The 21,618-nt window shown below is 39.1% G+C and overlaps 1 protein-coding gene across 1 annotated transcript in view; it reads right to left on the reverse strand.

Annotated features, from left to right (window-relative positions):
* Positions 1-21,618, reverse strand: part of CSMD1 (CUB and Sushi multiple domains 1) — a 2,061,903-nt gene that overhangs the window by 265,349 nt on the left and 1,774,936 nt on the right. Inside the window, exons 27-28 of the mRNA XM_069573063.1 lie at positions 5,814-6,005; positions 346-484 (exon numbers count right to left, since the gene is read on the reverse strand). Of these exons, the coding sequence (XP_069429164.1) occupies positions 346-484; positions 5,814-6,005 (331 nt within the window). The remainder of the gene's footprint in view (positions 1-345; positions 485-5,813; positions 6,006-21,618) is intronic.

Genomic DNA, 21,618 nt, shown 5'->3' on the forward strand with positions numbered 1-21,618 from the left:
CCACCTGGGAAGCCGCAAGTATATCTAAATCACTCCTTTATTTTCTTGAATATTCCATTCATTAAGCCCTCTCATGTAGAACACATTGCAAAAATGTGTGCAAGATAGTATTTAAAAGTAATTCCTACCACATCATGTATATCCTAATTCAAGTAGAATGTTGAAAAGCAAAACAACCGATTTCCATGTTTGTCATCCTGCAGCCGGATGCTATCCCTTTTAGGTACAAGACCTAGGGCTTCACCAGATGTGAAATTGAAGGCCCTCTGAAAGGACGAGTGCATTCATCTCCAGGTGTGACATTTAAAGTCTTGCTACAAGGAGGGAGTCCACAAAGCACGGTACCTTTTGAATATCAGGGCAATGACGAAGTCCGGGTTCACCCTCACCCTCCAGTCGCACTCCTTCCCAGGCGGGTAGGGCTGTGGGTAGTTGGGGGACAGGATGACCCCCGCGGGCCCGGTCAGGTTTCCTCCGCACGCCGCTGCCACGGGGAGAGAGGGACGCGGTCAGTGGGAGCTTGTCAGAGGCTGCAGGTGGCGTTATTAAGCTGACCCAGGAGATCTGCACATTTTTAATGTGATCATTACCAAATTTTATATACCATCCCACTTCATTTTTAAGGAGGATTATCAATGCTGGCAAATGAAATGTGCCTCTTATACTTGCAACCTTTACCCAATTAAACTGGATAGGTTACCCAAATACCCCACACTTCTGTCAAGTACACTATAAATTTAAGGAAAAAAAAAAAGAAACTTGGAGAGGGTAAAATATCTCCATTGATATCAGTTCATGGCCATGTCAATTCTTTGGTCATTTCTTGTGGTTTACAAAGATGTCATTGCTCACTTACTCTAGGAAGTTTGCTTCAAATGGTATAACTGATCATTCACCTCCTGTCCACTTTTGCAACCCTAAGCCTAGGAGTTTTTGATCATAATAAGTATGCAGGAAATATATGCTGAATAAATGAAGATTTGCTATTTCATAGATTTCTCACAGTCCTCTGCTATATGCAGGGCTTCGGGTATTGTGCCCAGATTTCAAAACGACAAAACTTAACAAATAAGATTTAGGTGATATCTGGGGACACACGACCAAGAGGAGGCTTGGCAGAAAGTTAAAACCCCTAAAAATATTATTTTGTCACAGTGCTTAGTATGTTTTTATCAGGAAGAAGCATTTTAGATGATAGTAATAAATTTAATGTTTTCTGCAGTCTTCAATCTTTAATCACAAGTGTTTATGAAAGTCAACGATTATGTGGTTGATCATTGCCAACAGGCAAGACGGTCTTCATTCTTCAGCCTGAAAATTTGGGGGGTATTTACATTTAGTAGATAAGACTTCTGTTAAAGCTTCTATGCTGTGGAAGTTATTAAAACAATGCAAAATTGACACACACGCTAATTTTAGATAGATGTGTTAAACTACTAGGTTAAAGGTTTTCATATTGAATACTGTGAATTGTCACCAAGTTGTTCTAAAAAAAAAAAATCACCCTGATTAAATTGTACTGTTCCCTCTAAACTGTATACCTTATTTTACTTCATTGATTATGTACATATTCAAGGGAAAAAACAAGTAGAGAAGGGAATATGCTAATTACTGATAATTCCCACACAAATACACAGGGACTTTTTTTGAAAATAAGATGAAGATGTACACTTTGTAATCTTCTGAGATGAATGTGTCTTTAAATACCCATTTAACATCCTGAAAACTTAACTTTCCATAAGACAAAATCTAACGAATCCCAAGATATTTTGTTATAACTTTAGTTTCATCAAAGGCAAACTCTGAATAATATCACAGGAAATATTTATAATAAATTCTTAAAGATGTACTCTCAAGAGCAATCCGATATAATTTTCTCAAAAATGATTTCAATCACATTTCCCCTAGCATGTAGTTTTATTTTAATAAATAGTGTGGAAACAATCAGCTAAGTGCAAAGAATCAGACAGGACTTAGTGACTGGACGGCAACCACAGAGTGGCTCTCGCAGGACAAGAGGCCACCTCCCCGGATTCAAGTGGACGCTGACAGCGTGGAGCACCCGAGCCTGAACAAACAGGGAGGTGGTGCTGAGGTGGGGAGGGAGGCACCGGAGGTCTCAGGCAATGCTGCTCCATGCAGGCTTGAAAAGAACAAACTTGGCAGATTCAGGGCACCGTGTACAAGGGAGCCACCGGCAGGAAGAGTTCAGGATGAGACCCAAATATCAATTTATAAGAAACAAAGGGAAGATCCTGTCTTAGTCACACCGGTCCCAGGGGGCATCTTCAAATGAGGTTATTTAAAGACTTGTTGTGGAATTAAGCAGGACCATCTTGCTGGGTTTGTTCTCTCTTCTGAGGGGGGACTCTTCATTTTAGTCTCATCAGGTTTTCATTAGCAAACTTGCACAATATTTTGGATAGGATTAGATTTAGTATCAAATGCAATTCAGACACTCTAGAAATTATCCAGGCGGAATGGACATAGAGATAAATCCTCAAACCCATATCAACTAACAGGCCCTTGTTCGAAATCCTCAGGGCACTCCCGACACACGGGATAACGAGTTCATCCACTAAGATGTGCAGCAGCGCTCTTTAACTAGACACATCGCTACTTCTGCACCAAAACATTTCAATGTTTGCACCACTAAATGGGATAAACAGTGTCAAAACAGTTACCCTGTAGACCAGGGCAGGATGGTGCTACCGATTAAGCATCTGCAAACTTAGAATGCATTTTTGCTTTGCAGAGCTCTTTAGAACTTGAACTTGGACAAAAGGTATTGTGGGCTACTTGAGAAATCTGAAACCGTGGAGATGGTAGAGAGACACTTTATTCAGAATTAGGAAGTAGTGAGAGTCCTCTGGTCCCAGTTCCAGGGATGCCTCCATCATAGGAGTCCTTTGTGAAATGAAAAGAGTGTGGCGTCCAAGCAAACCATAAGAAGGGTGAGCAGTCAGTGACAAGCTGGTGAAAACAGGAGTAACATACGAACAGGGGAGCGGCTGAGAGATTTCATGAAAGCATGACAGAGAGAGAACAGCAAATAGGAGGGAAAAATACACTAAGAATAAAATGGGAAAATGTTGGCCTCTCAATAGGAAAGAGCAAATTCAAGCGGCCAATGAGACTATGAAATTAAAAACAGTTCAATCTCACTGCTAATTTAACATGCCAGTTGAATCACCAAAGAATCTTCACGTCCTGCTCGTATTATGAGATTAACAAATACCACATATAGCGTTATTTTTCTGAGTTGGGGAAAATAAACAATAATACAATGGCTGATGATGATTAAATTGGGCAATCTTTCTGGAAACGTTTTGCAAACTCTAGAAATAGATAAGTTTGTAGAACAATGTCATTCATAAAAAATCATGGATGTGTTCTGCAGCGGTGTTCATTTCAACAATTTCTGTGAGAGGGAAAAGGCTGAAACACCTAACTGCACTGAGGAGGGATTAGCAGGATCATTATTGGTCATTATTGATCCAGAGAGCAACTCTGTAGGCAGAAATGTTAATTAGTAAAAAAATAAGTAAGGACAATAAAAGATACTCATCCTGTACTGGTAAATAAAAAGCATAGTTTACAAAATAATCATTCAGGGTGCTATCATTTAAAAATATTTTAAAAATAGGTAATATATACATAAAATAACTATAACACTTACATATGTATGTTTACGTGAATAGCAGTTGCCCTTAGGTAAAAAGGTGACAGTGTTTTTTCATCTTTTTTCTTAACTGTAGCTTATAAAACTTATACAAAAACATGCAATGTTTTAATAAGGAAGAAGCCAAAAAAAAAAAAAGTAAACAATGTCTTGTATCAGCAGAACAGAACTCAGATGAGCACCAAAGCATGACCACCACTGAGGTGGACCTCAGAAAAGGTAGTCTCTTTTCTGAGGGAAAAATGTTCACAATGGGATAAAAAGATACTCATTTATTCCCAACTATGTGCTTTTCATTTTTGTGTTACATAATATCTATGTGTGTGGGTGGTTTTTGTGGCCAATACAATTGATATTCTATTGCCTGGGAGTGATGTTAGCTTATCCATGGAGCAGATACTCAAGAAAGATGAAGTGTTATCTGTTTTCATTGCTGAGAACTGGTTTATCTAGTCACTGATCAAAGTTAGATAACTAAGAGGCAAACCCCCAAAAGATCATAGATTAGTTGGGAAGGTGCTCAAATTTTATAATAAATTGTTCAAATGAATGTAAACCAAGAAATTATCTTCAAGAGATTAACTGGTAATTGTATTGCTTCTTTATATACTCCTCCATAAGCTTAAACTCACGCAAATCGAGGAAAAAAGTGCCTTTCCTGATTTAAAAACAGACCAATGGTTTAACATGTTGGTTGCACTTAAGGTAATTACCCCACTTTAAAAAAGGCACAGGAAGAAACCTGGCGCATCTCCCGATGACTCAGCTTGAGATGAAATGCATGACAGTGCTCACAGAAGTCGTGGAATGAAAATGTGGCACAGAACATTAAATAAGCACGGTAGCTCTCTGACAGGCCTGCACATGCTAGTAAGCAGAGCTGTCAATCCCATCTATCTCCAGACTCCTGCAAGCACTCTGTAACAAGTTAAGAGCTGCACATTATAGCGCCATGGGACCACTGGGAATTTTTTCACTGCTGTGCATTACGGCAATAGAAATCATTTTAAGTCACAAAATTCCCTCAAGGTCACCCGATGCAAAATGGGCCATTAACTGTGTGCATATCACTTCGTTATCACTTCCTGTCTTTGCAGATTAATTCAATTTTATATTTTTAAAACAGATTATAAGGAAGTACAAAGTACCCTGTGACAGTTCATTAAAATAATAAAGGTTTTTTTAAAAAAATTAAGATGGGCTACCATAAATAGGTATTTATGGCAAAATATTGAATTGAATGGACAATTTAACTGAATGAATAATTACTATTTATTAAAAAAAAAGTGTCTTTCCTTGAAACCATATTTGTGATAGAATAGGGGACTTCCCAGGTGGCTCAGTGGTAAAGAATCTGCCTGCTAATGCAGGAGACACAGGTTCAGTCTCTGGATAGGGAAGATCCCCTGGAGGAGGGAAAGGCAGCCCACTCCAGTATTCTTGCCTGGAGAACCCCAGGGACAGGGGAGCCTGGCAGGCTACAGTCCATGGGGTCACAAAGAGCTGGACATGACTGAGTGACTGAACACGCACAAGCACATATCTTGGATGTTGGTTGTTCAGATTAAGGTCTGCAACACCGTTTGTTTTCTTCTTAATAAGGTCAAACCGCAAAATTCTAGTAAATTTCAGAAAGAAGTCTTTCTTTTCATCCGTATATTGACATAAGCAGTATAATTTCTAGGTTTTAGGATTATATTAAAAATGTACTGCTATTACAGAAAAATTATCTAAAAAGAGAACATATTCTTTATTGCATAGGCTTTGCTTAAGGGCACATTTCTATATTAAAAATGAGAACAACAATGGTAGGGTTATGAATTTTCAGCCACCCCAAATTTTAAATTAGAGTAACTTGATTGATCTGTATTTTTATAAGATTTGTTAAGGATAGGAAATTTTAGGTAAATGTCAATTACTGTACATTAAGTAAACTACTTACTTTATTTCACCTAATAAAACAAATTTTAAAGGTTTATAATAAAATTTCAATATAATCTCAGAAAACCTGAGGGTATGCAAGAAACTCTTGAGAAATACTTCTGAAGAACAATACATTTTATAGAGCAATTTTAATGATAACATGCACTCCTTCCCCAATTTAAAACTGCTATATTCCATTGCACAATACCTATGCATGTAGGAGGGTCTGGTTGCCAAAAGAATCGGTTATTCAGCTGCACACAGGTGATTTTAGCTTGCCCTTGGAGCTGGTACCCGGGGTCACACTGGAAGGTGATGGTGTCCCCAGGTTCTCTGCTGTCCCCGTAGCGGGTACCATTTTGAGGCATACCCGGGTCGTTGCAGGTGGATGCGATGGATGCTAGAACAAAGGGACAACATCACATTACTGACTGGAGATGTGATCCCTACACTCTTTGATCGGCATAATGAGTTACTCGTCCACATGTGAACATCTTTTTTTTCCCCTCAAGAATATATTCAATAACCTGCATCTTATGTTTCCTTTGAACAGATGCTAGAAAAATCCTGATGAAAATTCAACCAATTATGGAAAATATTAAGGATTTATATGATGCTATGCACACACACTCATTTCCCTTTGATTTTCTCAACAATATTTTAGTGAAAATACATGCCACAATTTAAATAATTTGAGAACCCCAATCTCAAGGAAACTTGAGGAAAATAAGATAGGATATATTCTCTTTTGGTTGATGCCTTCTCTGTGACAACCAGCTAAGATGACCCAAACCCTCTTAAACCGTTTTGTCCAAAAACACCTTTAGTTCTTTAAAAATATTTTAAATTCTCCTTTAATCTAAAGAATGTTTTTACTAACCTGATAACTGTAGGATCAATAGATCTTTCTGTTCTCATTTCCCCCTCAATGCTGTTAATGTATTACAATTTTCTGCTTTCCAGTTTTCCTACTTAATCTCACAGTCTGGAATGACTTTAAGATCATCCATCTTTGATGTCCTAACATTTCACAATATGATGTCTATGCATGAACTGCCTTATATTTCTAAGGAAATAAAAGTTTTGCAATATTATGTCTATGAATGAACCTTCCTTTATTAATCCTGCTTGGAATCCATTCAAAGTTTTAAATCTGAAGATTAAGCAACTATCTTATCAAATATCAGTTCCCTCCTATTATCTGTACTCCCTTCTTATGAATTAAAATTTGACAAATGTCTCTATCCTTTGCGTCTCTCTCTTTTTTTTTCCTTCGTGTCTCAACTTTTAATTTTTTAAAAATCTTTGTTCCATCTTCTGGGTAGTTTTTTAGACCATTTTCCTATCATAATCTTCTTTCCATCTGCATCAACTTTATTATATTATCATGTAGTTGAGTTTTACACTTCCTTTCATTGTTTCTCTGCTAGCATTTTGTTCAAACATCTTTGGCCATTTATACAGTATTTTGTTCCCTACTCATAATTTTATTCACTTTTGTTTTTTTACACCCTTACTGTCTGATCTGATAATAATTCCAATATCTCTCAGAATCTAAGGTGCCTCTGAATTTTGATTTTGCTCTTCTATTTCTGGAACTTCACCTGCAGTAATTCTTTCGAAGGTGCATATATGCAGAGGGGATTCTCACTTGACTTTCCCATGTGCCTGGAACAAGAGAAGCTTTCTACCTCTTTGAAATAAAGTCTCTGCTGAGGCATTATGGACCACAGAGATGGCACAAATTCGTCTATGAGCTAGTTTGAAACCTGCTTGTGGTTGTGGTTATGAATTCTCTGTCCCTGTGTCTATTTCTATACCTGTATCTATATCCATATCTGCCCATCCATCTGTCTATATGTCTTTACCATCTAACTTTTCTCCCTTCTAGTGACAGCAGACCTCTCTTTGGAGTTCTGCTGCTGCTGCTGCTAAGTTGCTTCAGTTGTATCCGACTCTGTGCGACCCCATAGACGGCAGCCCACCAGGCTCCCCTGTCCCTGGGATTCTCCAGGCAAGAACACTGGAGTGGGTTGCCATTTCCTTCTTGGAGTTCTAGCAGTGTGCAAACGGATCTGATTATATTTCCAATATTGAAAAGCTCTCAGATGTTTCTTCCTATCTTTTCAGCCCACAGACTCTCAGAAATGAAATTCAGTCTCACTAGGGTCCTACTGACAGATGCTTTCAGGGGAAAGTAAAGTGGGAAAGTCACCCAGTCATGTTCAACTTTTTGCAACCCCATGGACTATAGCCTACCAGGCTCCTCTGTCCATGGAATTCTCCAAACAAGAGCACTGGAGTGGGTTGCCATTCCCTTCTCCAGGGGATTTTCCTGACCCAGAGATCTAACCTGGGTTTGCTCCCAGGACAAAGCCAACCCCTTAATCTCATGGCCTTTCTGCATCTCACATTACTTTGGTGACTCTGAGAATCTCTTATTGTCCTGCATTTTCAGTGATACATTTTAAAAAGCTAAACTTAATCATATCCAACACGTCTGGCATATTTTCAGTGGCTATGTTTCCAGAGAACTTACTTTACTGTCATACTGGGCCTTGCAGACCCTCCAATTCAGTTCTATCTTAATCCCACTACATGAAGGCTGGCTTATCACGCCTGTCATCATTGCCATCATAATTATTAGTGTTTTGAGTAGGAGAATTTTACTTGAAGGAGAGTTCTCAATAAGTATCAAAAAAGTAGGTTTTTCAATGGGAAGAGAGCAGGAAATGCTGAGTCAGAGCCACTGAGGAAGATTCTCTCAGTTCCCACTCTCATCAGCTGCAAAGATCAGCAGGCGAGGCAGAAAGCAAGCGCATCTCCTTGAAAGAAGACCAGCTCAGCAGTGGAGTGCAGAACGGACTGAGGACACAAAGCTGCTGGCTAGGATGCCAGGAGTGCCACATCCATAACCCACAGCTCTTTACAATCGAGAAGAGGAACTAGAGAATTGAAGCGCCAGAATCAAAGCCCGTTGTGGCCATCACCTAGGCAACACAATGGTGCTTCCATGGAACTAGTATTTTGCAAGCGATCAATCTCGAGTTTACTATTTGAGCAACTAAAGAATCTAACTGTGCTCTATTGTTGCTGAGATTTCTCTGGGCTTCAGGAAAAAGACATAAGCAAATCCTATTGTACCTTTTCAATCTTGTCCATTGGACTAAATTTCACATCTCTGAAAGAAACTTCACTCTTTACTCAAGCAAGTGGTCACATGGATGATTACATACTCATTTCCAAGTGAGAATTAATTTAATATAGCATTATAATAATTTAAAAATAAATACTTAGTATTAAAAGTTAATTTTCTATTAAGGAAAGAGATCAACCCAGTCAATCCTAAAGGAAATCAACCCTGAATATTCACTGGAAAACTGGTGCTAAAGCTGAAGCTCCAATACTTTGGCCGCCTGATGTGAAGAGCTGACTCACTGAAAAAGACCCTGATGCTGGAGAAGATTGAGTGCAGGAGGAAAAGGGTCAACAGAGGAGACGGCTGGATGGCTTCATCGACTCAATGGACATGAGTTTTGAGCAAACTTCAGGAGATAGCAAAGTATAGGGAAGCCTGGCTTGCTGTAGCCCATGGGGTTGCAAAGAGCTAGACGTGACTTGGCTGACACGCCAAGACATAACTTGGCAACAACAGCTCTTAGTAAATATCCATAGTAATACTTCTATGATAAACAAGTACATAGTACTAAAATAATTTAAAAATAAATCATTAGAAAAAAAGCCAGGAGATCATTTATGAGTCTCATTATAATTTTTTAAAAGAGATATGATTTTATTACTTCTCTTTCCAAATTTTTATTCAATATTCATTAAAAGCAAAAGCACATTACTCAGTAAAGAAGCTTTACACAAAGATGCACAGATTTTGTGCATAAGAAGAATTTCAAAAGACACATGAGTTTGCATGACAAGTGTTCTGCACAACACTTTTCTGTAGGTTATTAATAGGTGTCTGGTCTAATCACACTAACAAATACCACATCCTCCAACTCTCTCTTGTAGATCTCCATTGTATATCAGGGATTAAAGGCTCAGAGAATAAAGAAACTTAAAAAAACAATGTAATACAGTGTATTCTAAATAAATGTAATTATAGAGCATGTTTTCTCCATAGACTTCTTCAAATCCTCCCAAATAAAGATCCACAGACTATCAGTATATAAAACAGTGGCTTGCACTAAGGGTTATATATCCTTTAATGGGATGAAATTTAATTCAGTTTTGAAAGAGTTTTCTACTTCGAAAGCAAATTTTCACTCTGAATATCTGTAATAACAATAATAGAGCATGGCATTAAAAATGTATGTACTCATGTAGCTCATATTGTATGAACTATAGCATCTATATACTCAACCGGAAAATCAACAAAAGGCATGAAAAACAGAAATACAGCATCTGCATAATCAGCTAAACTTCTGCCAATTACATGAAAAGGGAATTGTAGTAAAATAGCTCTACACCTGGGCTTAGTGGGGAGGTCTGCATATGGCTTGTGTTTCTTCAAAACCTGAGATTTCCAATAAATGGATCATGAAGGCTTAGCTGAATTGAACTCCAAACTCTTACTCTTCCCTTTTAGAATTACAAAATAAAAATAAAACGTTCCTAGGGTACTCTAGATTGGATTAAAAATAAAAAAACAAAAAACAATGAGACGACGTGAGGAAAAAACAAACAATTTAAAACAATGCACTGGGGAATATATTGGCTGTTTTTTTTGTTTGTTTGTTTTTTTAATAAACACCGTTTTATTTTCTCCAGTTACGCATTGTGGAAAAATGCTTTCTGGTAATGACAGTAAAGCTTCTTTGGAGACTAATATGAGAGCCTCCAACCAACTACATTTCTTTAGAGCCAGAAATTGCTGTTCCACCTTTAGGGTCATGCAGAGTCATGGATGCGGCGCACACGCATTTCCTTTTCATGACTGCATTCTTTTATGTGCCGTATGTTTCTTTCACTCAATTTTGTCTTATTTATTTTTCATCAAACAGGATTTTAATGACTGAATCTTTCCAGTTTTTATTTTCCATAAAAAGGGAAACAATATTTTTAGTTGCATCAGTCTTATCCTCCTATGACCTGAGAAGAACAAGATACTACTCCTGAGTTGTATACATTGTGTTTTTCAATTTCCCCAGGCAGGGGTTCTCTAGAATGTTTCAAGTCATCTAGAATCTTCCACAAGCCTAGTGGGATCTAAGAGATATCTCCACTCCTTGCCCCCTGAATCTAGAACCACTCCAATAGGCTTGAGTGACCCAAAACTGTGATTCTCTTGGCATAAAAGCCAGGGACCTGACATTTTGTTTGTACAAGGCAGCAGTGATGATGTAGAACTACTGAATCACGAGAAATACAGTGGACTCGAATTTATTCCCAAATGGTTAAAGTTGTTTTTGACACTGGAGACTGTATAGAATATATGCATTCAAAAATAATATGCAAAGTTGTGTTCTCTTTCTATCCTAACTAAAAAAAATCGAGCATTTGGACCATGTCCTGTTAAAGGTGTCAAGTCTGCTTGCTTTTTTTTTTTTTTAAATTTAAACATCACTTAAAAGTATATTTACTGACTGGTTATTCATTGACAGATGCAAAGTCTGCTTTGTGTACATTTATTATCTTAAAATACCCTTTCATAATGTACCAGAGAGAATGCTCACCACGTACATGGAAAAGCACACACAGTGACCACAGTATGCTTCTCATCAGAGGCAGACATATTCTAATCTTCAGATCTTAACCTGCGTATTAACAGTGCCTGTTCTTGGGTTAAGAAAGCTGAATGAATTCTCTGTGCAAGTGTCAGGTTACCATTTTCTCTGAAAAGTTGCTCTTTGGGTTAGATCATAGCACAGAAGAGAGAAGTCTCCTTCTGGAGGGCCGCTGACTGTGTTTGACAGGATAAACATGAGCTGGCCACCAGAACTCCATCAAGTGTGCATTAGTGCTTGAGCAGCTGGAAAAGGTTTGGAAAATACACAGGAAAGAGGAACCTCAATTCATTTAATGCAGTCTTTCCACTCAATCCCAGGCTCCACATTAAAGAAAGAACGTGGGTCCAAATTCTACCAAGGTCCACGGTCTACATTCCTCCTCTCCCACCTGACAACATCAAAGTGCTTCAGGAACTGGAGACACAGAGTTTTCTAAGATCTTCCAAGGTCAAGAACAGAAGTGGTGGCTGCTCAAAGTGATGGATGCACATTTCACAAATCCCTCCCCGTGGATTTCAAAAGTAACACACGGCACTGGGGAAAGAGCCAGCCTTGATGCAAGCCTCACATCTTCCACAGAAGCTAATTCATGGTTGATCACAGCTTTAAATACAGAATGTAAAACCATAAAACTTTCAGAAAAATGTCTAGGAGAAAAATCTTGAGGAGTTAGGGCTAGGCAAGGACATGGCAACAACAGCATGATCTATAAAAGCAAAAATTAATAAACTAAACTTCAAAATTAAAAACTTCTTTTTCCCCAAAAAAGATTTTGTTAAGAAGATGGATAGACAATATGAAGACAAAGAAAAGCAGTTTCAAATTCACATATCTGACAAAAGACTAGTATCTAAAATATATCAAGAATTCTGAAGATGCAAAAAAATAAAATGAAAACATGAAAATATTCAACCAGAAAATGAACAAAAGACATGAAAACACGTGTCCCTGAAGAGAATGTACAGATGGCAAATAAATATGTAATAAGATGTTCAAGATCACCGGCCATTCGGGAATTGAAAAGAGATGTCACTGCACACATTAGTGCAGCTAATTATATCATATAAATAGACAACATCAAATACTGGTGAGGATACAGAGAAAAGGAGTCACTTATACCTTGTTGGTAGAAATGTAAAATGGTCCAGGCCCTCTGGACAATCATTTGGCCATTAAAATCTAAACATTCCATTGCCATTCAGCCCAGAAATTACACTTCTGTACATTTATCCTGGATAAATGAAAACCTAGGTTCACACAAAAACTTGTACATGAATGTTTATGGCAGCTCCATTCATAATGGTCCCAAGCTAGAAACAAGCTAAATGTCCTTCCATGAGTGAATGATTAGACAAACTGGCACGTCCAGTCAATGGAATATTCCTCAGCCACATACAGGGATGAACCCAGGGAACACACTGCAGCCCCAGTGAATCTCCTCAGCACTAAACTGAGAGAAAAAGTCTCCTGAGAGACTACATCCTACACGATTCCTTTCGTATGATGTTCTGGGAATGGCAGAGTTATGGAAATGGAGGGCACATTTGAGATTGCCAGGAGGCATCAGGAGGGCAGTGGGTGGCTGAAAGGACATCCTGCGGAACCTTTGGGGGATAGATGTTCTACCTGTTGACTGGCCATTGTTGACAGCCTGGCTGTGATGTGTGCACTAGTTCTGCAGGTTACCCTAGGAGGAACTTCCTAAGGGTCCACAGGATCTGTTTTACTTCTTACATGGGCATGTGAATTTACAAGTATTTTTTTTTTTTTAAATAGCAATAAACGTTTATTGTTTACACAGCTTCTTTTTTTTATTTTTTATTTTTTTTAAGTTTTTTATTTTTTAAATTTTAAAATCTTTAATTCTTACATGCATTCCCAAACATGAACCCCCCTCCCACCTCCCTCCCCATAACATCTTTCTGGGTCATCCCCATGCACCAGCCCCAAGCATGCTGCATCCTGCGTCAGACATAGACTGGCGATTCAATTCACATGATAGTATACATGTTAGAATGTCATTCTCCCAAATCATCCCACCCTCTCCCTCTCCCTCTGAGTCCAAAAGTCCGTTGTACACATCTGTGTCTCTTTCCCTGTCTTGCATACAGGGTCGTCATTGCCATCTTCCTAAATTCCATATATATGTGTTAGTATACTGTATTGGTGTTTTTCTTTCTGGCTTACTTCACTCTGTATAATCGGCTCCAGTTTCATCCATCTCATCAGAACTGATTCAGATGAATTCTTTTTAACGGCTGAGTAATACTCCATTGTGTATATGTACCACAGCTTTCTTATCCATTCATCTGCTGATGGACATCTAGGTTGTTTCCATGTCCTGGCTATTATAAACAGTGCTGCGATGAACATTGGGGTACACGTGTCTCTTTCAATTCTGGTTTCCTCGGTGTGTATGCCCAGCAGCGGGATTGCTGGGTCATAAGGTAGTTCTATTTGCAATTTTTTAAGGAATCTCCACACTGTTCTCCATAGTGGCTGTACTAGTTTGCATTCCCACCAACAGTGTAGGAGGGTTCCCTTTTCTCCACACCCTCTCCAGCATTTATTGCTTGCAGATTTTTGGATCGCAGCCATTCTGACTGGTGTGAAGTGGTACCTCATTGTGGTTTTGATTTGCATTTCTCTAATAATTAGTGATGTTGAGCATCTTTTCATGTGTTTGTTAGCCATCCGTATGTCTTCTTTGGAGAAATGTCTATTTAGTTCTTTGGCCCATTTTTTGATTGGGTCGTTTATTTTTCTGGAATTGGAACTGGAGGAATCAACTTGCCTGACTTCAGGCTCTACTACAAAGCCACAGTCATCAAGACAGTATGGTACTGGCACAAAGACAGACATATAGATCAATGGAACAAAATAGAAAGCCCAGAGATAAAGCCACATACCTATGGACACCTTATCTTTGACAAAGGAGGCAAGAATATACAACGGAGTAAAGACAATCTCTTTAACAAGTGGTGCTGGGAAAACTGGTCAACCACTTGTAAAAGAATGAAACTAGATCACTTTCTTACACCGCACACAAAAATAAACTCAAAATGGATTAAAGATCTAAATGTAAGATCAGAAACTATAAAACTCCTAGAGGAGAACATAGGCAAAACACTCTCAGACATAAATCACAGCAGGATCCTCTATGATCCACCTCCCAGAATTCTGGAAATAAAAGCAAAAATAAACAAATGGGATCTAATTAAAATTAAGAGCTTCTGCACAACAAAGGAAAATATAAGCAAGGTGAAAAGACAGCCTTCTGAATGGGAGAAAATAATAGCAAATGAAGCAACTGACAAACAACTAATCTCAAAAATATACAAGTATTTTTAAAGAAAAAGTTTAATTTAAAAATTTGTGTAGGGACTTCCTTGGTGGTCCAGTGGTTAAGAATTTGCCTTCCAATGAAGGGAGAATGGGTTCAATCCCTGGGCAGGGAACTAAGATTTCACATGCCACAGGGCAACTAACGCCAAATGCTCCAGAGCCTGTGTGTGAAAACTAGAGAGCCTGCATGCTGCAACAAGAGATAGGACCCTGTGCTGCAATAAGCACCGAGTGCAGAAGAGAGAAAGATTTATATATACACAAGCTTCTTTGTATACATATATATATACACATGCATATATGCCTGGATTTTAGTATTAACTTGAATTATATAAAATGAGTACAAATCATTTTATATTTAAAATTATTTTTGTGTAGGTGTATATATATATGTATGTGATTAGCTCCTCAGTCATCTGACTCTTTGCAACCCCATGGACTGTAGCCCACCAGGCTCCTCTGTTCACAGGATTCTCCAGGCAAGAATACTGGAGTGGGTTGCCATGCCCACCTCCAGGGGTTCCCGACCCAGGGATTGAACCTGAGTCTCCCACACTGCAAGTGGATTCTTTACCCACTGAGCCACCAAGGAAATTCCATGTAGGTATATACTCATGTTTAATTTCAAAACTTGAAGGGATGAAGCATTAGGATTCAATACAGGAATTGTGTATTTCTGCATTCTTCTTCATGCAGAAAGCAATGTGGGCTTCAGGATTGTGAAATGATGGGTGGATACCGGCAAATCTGAAGTTGCAGACTATATATTGTCAGTTTAACCAACTCCTGGGGATAATGACTATTTCAGAATTTTTTAAAAATATACTAAATCAAGCAAAAGTCCTTTCAAGTTAACACAATTACTACTTACTGAGAGGCTTCATTAATGCTATTACTGTGAGCCACAGGGAAGGAAAATAAATTTAAGGCCAAGATTCTTCAGATGGCATCACCGACTTGACGGACATGAGTTTGATCGAGCTCCCAGAGTTGGTGATGGACAGTGAAACCTGGTGTGCTGTAGCCCATGGGGTCGCAAAGAGTTGGACATGACTGAGCAACTGAATTGAACTGATTCTTAAGATAGATACCTTGAAACATCAGAATGCATGAAAGATTTTACTTTGTCAGTGAAAGCACAGGTATTAAAACACTTGACAGAAGGGTGACATTATTATAAGAAAACATTAAATACCTTTTATAATCTGCTACTCAAATGTCCTCTGTAACAATGTTTCAAAAGTGGAACATTTGCTTTCATGGTCTTTGTACTGAATAAGCACTTAATAGCTATGAAAATATGTCATTAAAGTAGACTATCAAACGTAAGTGTAAATTGAATCCTACAATTAAAAAAAAAAAAACTTCAACATGCAACAGAAATAAATCAATCACTTTGATTTTCCACAATGCAGAATGTGAATTCCATTAAAGTAAAAAAGCCCGAGTCCCATATTTCATGCTAATTAAATCAAAATATAATAATCCAAGAGCTATTTATATTGCAGCTATTAAACGAGATGATAAATCCCCCTACACTACAGATTTTCATTTTCAAATTCAGAAGTCACTTACTTTCTTGTAACAATTGACCTTGTACCATTTCTGCTGCTTATAGTAGGGTCTGAGTCTACTATGTTTATATTATAACACTGGCTATTTTTTAATTTTGTAAGCCCCATCACGACAACAAGGCAGCGGTCCATGAAGAGATCACTGGTCATAGCAAGCATCCTTTTTCAACAACACAAGAGATGACTTTACACACGGACATCACCAAATGGTCAACACTGAGACAAAATTGATTACATTCTTTGTAGCCAAAGATGAAAGTGAAAAAGCTGGCTTAAAACTCAACATTAAGAAAACTAAGATCACAGCATCTGGTCCCATCATTGCATGGCAAATAGATGAGGAAACAATGGAAACAGTGAGAGATTTTATTTTCTTGGGCTCCAAAATCACTACAGATGGTGACTGGAGCCGTGAAATCAAAAGATGCCATACTAGTTTGCACTCCAACCAACAGTATAAGAGGGTTCCCTTTACTCCACACCCTCTCCAGCATTTATTGCTTGTAGACTTTTAGATCACAGCCATTCTGACTGGTGTGAAATGGTACCTCATTGTGGTCTTGACTTGCATTTCTCTGATAATGAGTGATGTTGAACATCTTTTCATATGTTTGTTAGCCATCTGTATGTCTTCTTTGGAGAAGTGTCTATTTAGTTCTTTGGTCCATTTTTTGATTGGGTCATTTATTTTTCTGGAATTGAGCTGCAGGAGTTGCTTGTATATTTTTGAGATTAGTTGTTTGTCAGTTGCTTCATTTGCTATTATTTTCTTCCATTCTGAAGACTGTCTTTTCACCTTGCTTATGGAAATGGAGGGCACATTAGAGATTGCCAGGAGGCATCAGGAGGGCAGTGGGTGGCTGAAAGGACATCTTGAGGAACCTTTGGGGGATAGATGTTCTGCCTGTTGACTGGCCATTGTTGACAGCCTGGCTGTGATGTGTGCACTAGTTCTACAGGTTACCACTTGAGAAAAGGGAACCCTCTTACTCTGTTGCTGGGAATGCAAACTAGTACAGCCACTATGGAGAACAGTGTGGAGATTCCTTAAAAAACTGGAAATAGAACTGCCTTATGACCCAGCAATCCCACGCTGGGCATACACACCGAGGAAACCAGAACTGAAAGAGACACGTGTACCCCAATGTTCGTTGCAGCACTGTTTATAATAGCCAGGACATGGAAACAACCTAGATGTCCATCAGCAGATGAATGGATAAGAAAGCTGTGGTACATATACACAATGGATTATTAATCAGACACTAAAAAGTATACATTTGAATCAGTTCTAATGAGGTGGATGCAACTGGAGCCGATTATACAGAGTGAAGTAAGCCAGAAAGAAAAACACCAATACAGTATACTAATACATATATATGGAATTTAGAAAGATGATAACCCTGTATGCGAGACAGCAAAAGAGACACAGATGTATAGAACAGACTTTTGGACTCTGTGGGAGAGGGAGAGGGTGGGATGATTTGGAACACTGAAACATGAAACATGTATAATACCATATAAGAAACAAATCGCCAGTCTAGGTTTGATACAGGATACAGGATGCTTGGGGCTGATGCACTGGGATGATCCAGAGAGATGATATGGGGAGGGAGGTGGGAGGGGGCTTCAGGATTGGGAACTCATGTACACCCGTGGCAGATTCATGTCAATGTATGGCAAAACCAATACAGTATTGTAAAGTAAAATAAAGTAAAATTAAAAAAAAGAAAAAACTACACTGGAAATAAGGGAAAAACAAACAAAAAAGATGCTTGCTCCTTGGAAGAAAAGCTATGACCAACCTAAAGAGCATAGTAAAAAGCAGAGACATTACGTTGTCGACAAAGGTCCATCTAGTCAAAGCTATGGTTTTTCCAGTAGTCATGTATGGAAGCAACAGTTCGAACCTTGTATGAAACAACTGATTGGTTCAGGATTGAGAAAGGAGTATGACAGGGCTGTCCATTTATTTAACCTAAACACTGAACACATCATGTGGAAGGCCAGGCTGCATGAGCTACAGACTGGAATTAGACAGGCAGGAGAAACATCAGCAACGCTAGATGTGCGGATGACACCACTCTGACAGCAGAAAGCGAAGAGCCTCTTGATGAGGATGAAGAGAGTGAAAGACGGTTACGCAGCCATGGGAGCAGAAGACGACTGCTTCTCGGCAGGAAAGCTGCGACAAACCTAGACAGTGTTTTCAAAAGCCGATCACTCTGCCGATAAAGGTCCACATAGTTAAGGCTGCCGTCTTCCCAGTGGTTGTGCACAGCTGTGAGAGCTGGACTGTAAAGAAGGCAGAGCACCAAAGAATTGATGCCTTTGCCCTCTACTGCTCAAGAAGACTCCTGAGAATTCCTTGGACAGCGAAGAGACCAAAACAGTCAGTCTTAGGGGAAATCAACTCTGAATACTCATTGGAAGGACTGTTGCTGAAACTGAAGCCCCACTATTTTGGTCATCTGATGTGAACAACCGACTCATTGAAAAAGACCCTGATGCTGGGAAAGATTGAGGGCAGAAGGAAAAGAGGGCATCTAAGGATGAGATGGCTGGATGGCATCACTGATGCAATGAACATGAACTTGGGCAACTTCGGGAGATGGTGAGGGATGGGAGACCTGGCGTGCTGCAGTCCATTGGGTTGCAAAGAGCTGGACGCAACCGGGTGACTACACAACAACAATTTTTTAATTAACTTGTTTTCAATGTTTCAAACTAGCTTTTAAAGTGATCTCAAAGATCCTCATAATCATTTATTGGAACTAGAACATTAGTGGGACATAATAAATGTCCAATTTAGGTGATGTCTATTAGTCAAATAATGTTTCTCTTTCTTGCAAATAAATGTTTTAATATTTATTTGCTAGTTATAAAACTATATTTTTGAGTTCTGCATGCCACATTGTTGTTAAACATTAGGCCGTGTATGTAAAAGAATGCACTTGGAAAATTTCTAAAACATATAAGAGTATATAACAGGTTATTTGTGTTCACCACAGTATTTGAAACAGTTATGCTGGTTAAGTTCCAAAGATTGCACTGAGGACTAAGCTTAGCCCCTCCTTTGTAAAGGAACTGTAAGTGCCCTGAAAAAAATACTAATGGACATATCTCCTTTCATCATGTCAAATATCATGTATGGAAAGCCAAGTATGTCTGTTTCTGCAGATTTAGAAATATTTTAGCCTTTAGTTATTTAAAAAAATTACATTTATTAGTAACACAAATATGCAAATTTTGAACATATCATAAAATCCTATGTTTTGCATCCTCATACAACAATGATTCCCTCATTCAGTTATTCAAAGAGATTTTAGTTTCTTTATATCTAGTCACAATCAAATTAAAACCTTCAACCCTCATCCTCCAAAGATTCGTTTCTAAACATCTATCTCATTAGTCACCACTGTTAAATTGATTCTCAGCTTTCAGAGGTATGAAAAATAAAATACTCTGTGTACATAAGATGAATTTGAGGAGAGAAAATGATGAGTATCACATTTTTCATTAGACACTCTGCAAATTCTTTACTGATAACAAGTACATGGTTAACAGCTTCAGTATGTTACAGAAATCTCTGATGGTTGCAGCAACGCAAAGATCTGGTATTATATCATTAGGGTGATCAAATGCTATTCACTTGTTTACTGTCTTTTCCTGTTTCCAAATCAGAGCTTCACTATCTCCACACCTTCCAAGTATCAGGAGGATCTTGCTTTTGTCAGTGTGAACTGAGTGGTGTGAAACAGGAGGTAAGAGAGAGGGGGATCCAATTTGAGAACTGCAGACCGCCTCATTTATCGCATATACTTCCCCTGAGTCAACATGCCTCTAGAACTGAGGATAAGTAATAGCAATCCCTTATACTGGGAAAAATTGATAAATCAAAGTGCTTTTGTGTTCCTTACTGTTGAGAGCAGCCCTCATCAACATTGTGGCCAATAAAGCGAGTATGATGCCCTAATTTCACCTAATTCACACGAAAATCATACACATGCTTGTTTACAGAGCTGTGTAGATGGGCTCAGCGCCAAGTCGTGGTACCTTTAAAGGGTAGAAACCAGTGCCTCTGTGATGCCTGTTTTAGAACTTATATGATATTGCATGTGTATGCACATGTCTGTGCACCTTTGAGTTTTCTGATACAGGATTGTGCAGCTTGGTGTTGCTTTTCAGTCACCCAGTCATGTCCAACTCTGTAACCCGTGGACTTCAGCACACCAGGCTTCCCTGTCCCTCACCATCTCCCAAAGTTTGCCCAAGTTCATATCCATTGCATTGGTGATGCCATCCAGCCATCTCATTCTCTGATGCCCTCTTCTCCTTCTGCCCTCAATCTTTCCCAGCATCAGGGTCTTTACCAATGAGTTGGCTCTTTGCATCAGATGACCACAGTATTGGAGCTTCAACTTCAGCTTCAGCATCAGTCCTTCCAGTGAATATTCAGGGCTGATCTCCCTTCAGATAGACTAGTTTGATCTGCTAGCTGTCCAAGGGACTTTCAGGAGTCTTCTCTAGCACCACAGTTTGAGGGCATTAATTCTTTGGCACTCTGCCTTCTTTACCATTCAGCTCTCACAACTGTACATGACCATGGGGAGACCATGGCCTTAACTATACGGACCTTTGTTGGCAGAGTGATGTCTCTGCTTTTCAGCACACTGTCTAGGCTTCCTGCTCTTCTGATTTCAAGGCTGCAGTCACCGACTGCAGTGATTTTGGAGCCCAAGAAGAGGAAGTCTGTCACTACTTCGACCTTTTCCCTCTCTGTTTGCCATGAAGTAAGAGGCGGATGCCATGATCTTAGCTTTTTATTTGTATTTTTTAATGTTTAGTTTTAAGCTGCCTTTTTCACCCTCATCAGGATACAGGATTATGCAGCTTGTTGTCGTTGTCGTTCAGTTGCCCTGTAGGGTCTGACTCTGCAACCCATGGACTTCAGCACCCAGGCTTCCCTGTCCCTCACCATCTCCCGAAGTTTGCCTCATCAAGAGGTTCTTTAGTTCCTCTTTGGTTTCTGCCATTATCCATTAGAATGGTATGCAGCTTACTAAAGTTTAAATGAGCCTCATAATACTTAAGATTACATATGAGTGTGTATACGTATACATTTTTTTTCCTTTCCACTCTAACAGTGTTGCTAAATCTGAATGCAGTATGTGTTCCTTAGAGTGACAGGTGGATGGAGTGGAGACCACAGGGTGCGAGACAGGCGCTGAGGACCTCGGAAGTGGCTGGTCACCCAAGGATAGCAGAGGTTGTCTCTGTGAGCCACAGTGCAGCAGAGTCCTGCCCAGGCAGCTGGGGTGCCAGGCGGGCTGCCTGGAGGAGGCAGACAGAGACC

Source organism: Ovis canadensis, chromosome 26 (genome assembly GCF_042477335.2).
Source record: "Ovis canadensis isolate MfBH-ARS-UI-01 breed Bighorn chromosome 26, ARS-UI_OviCan_v2, whole genome shotgun sequence".
NCBI classification, from domain to species: Eukaryota; Metazoa; Chordata; class Mammalia; order Artiodactyla; family Bovidae; genus Ovis; species Ovis canadensis.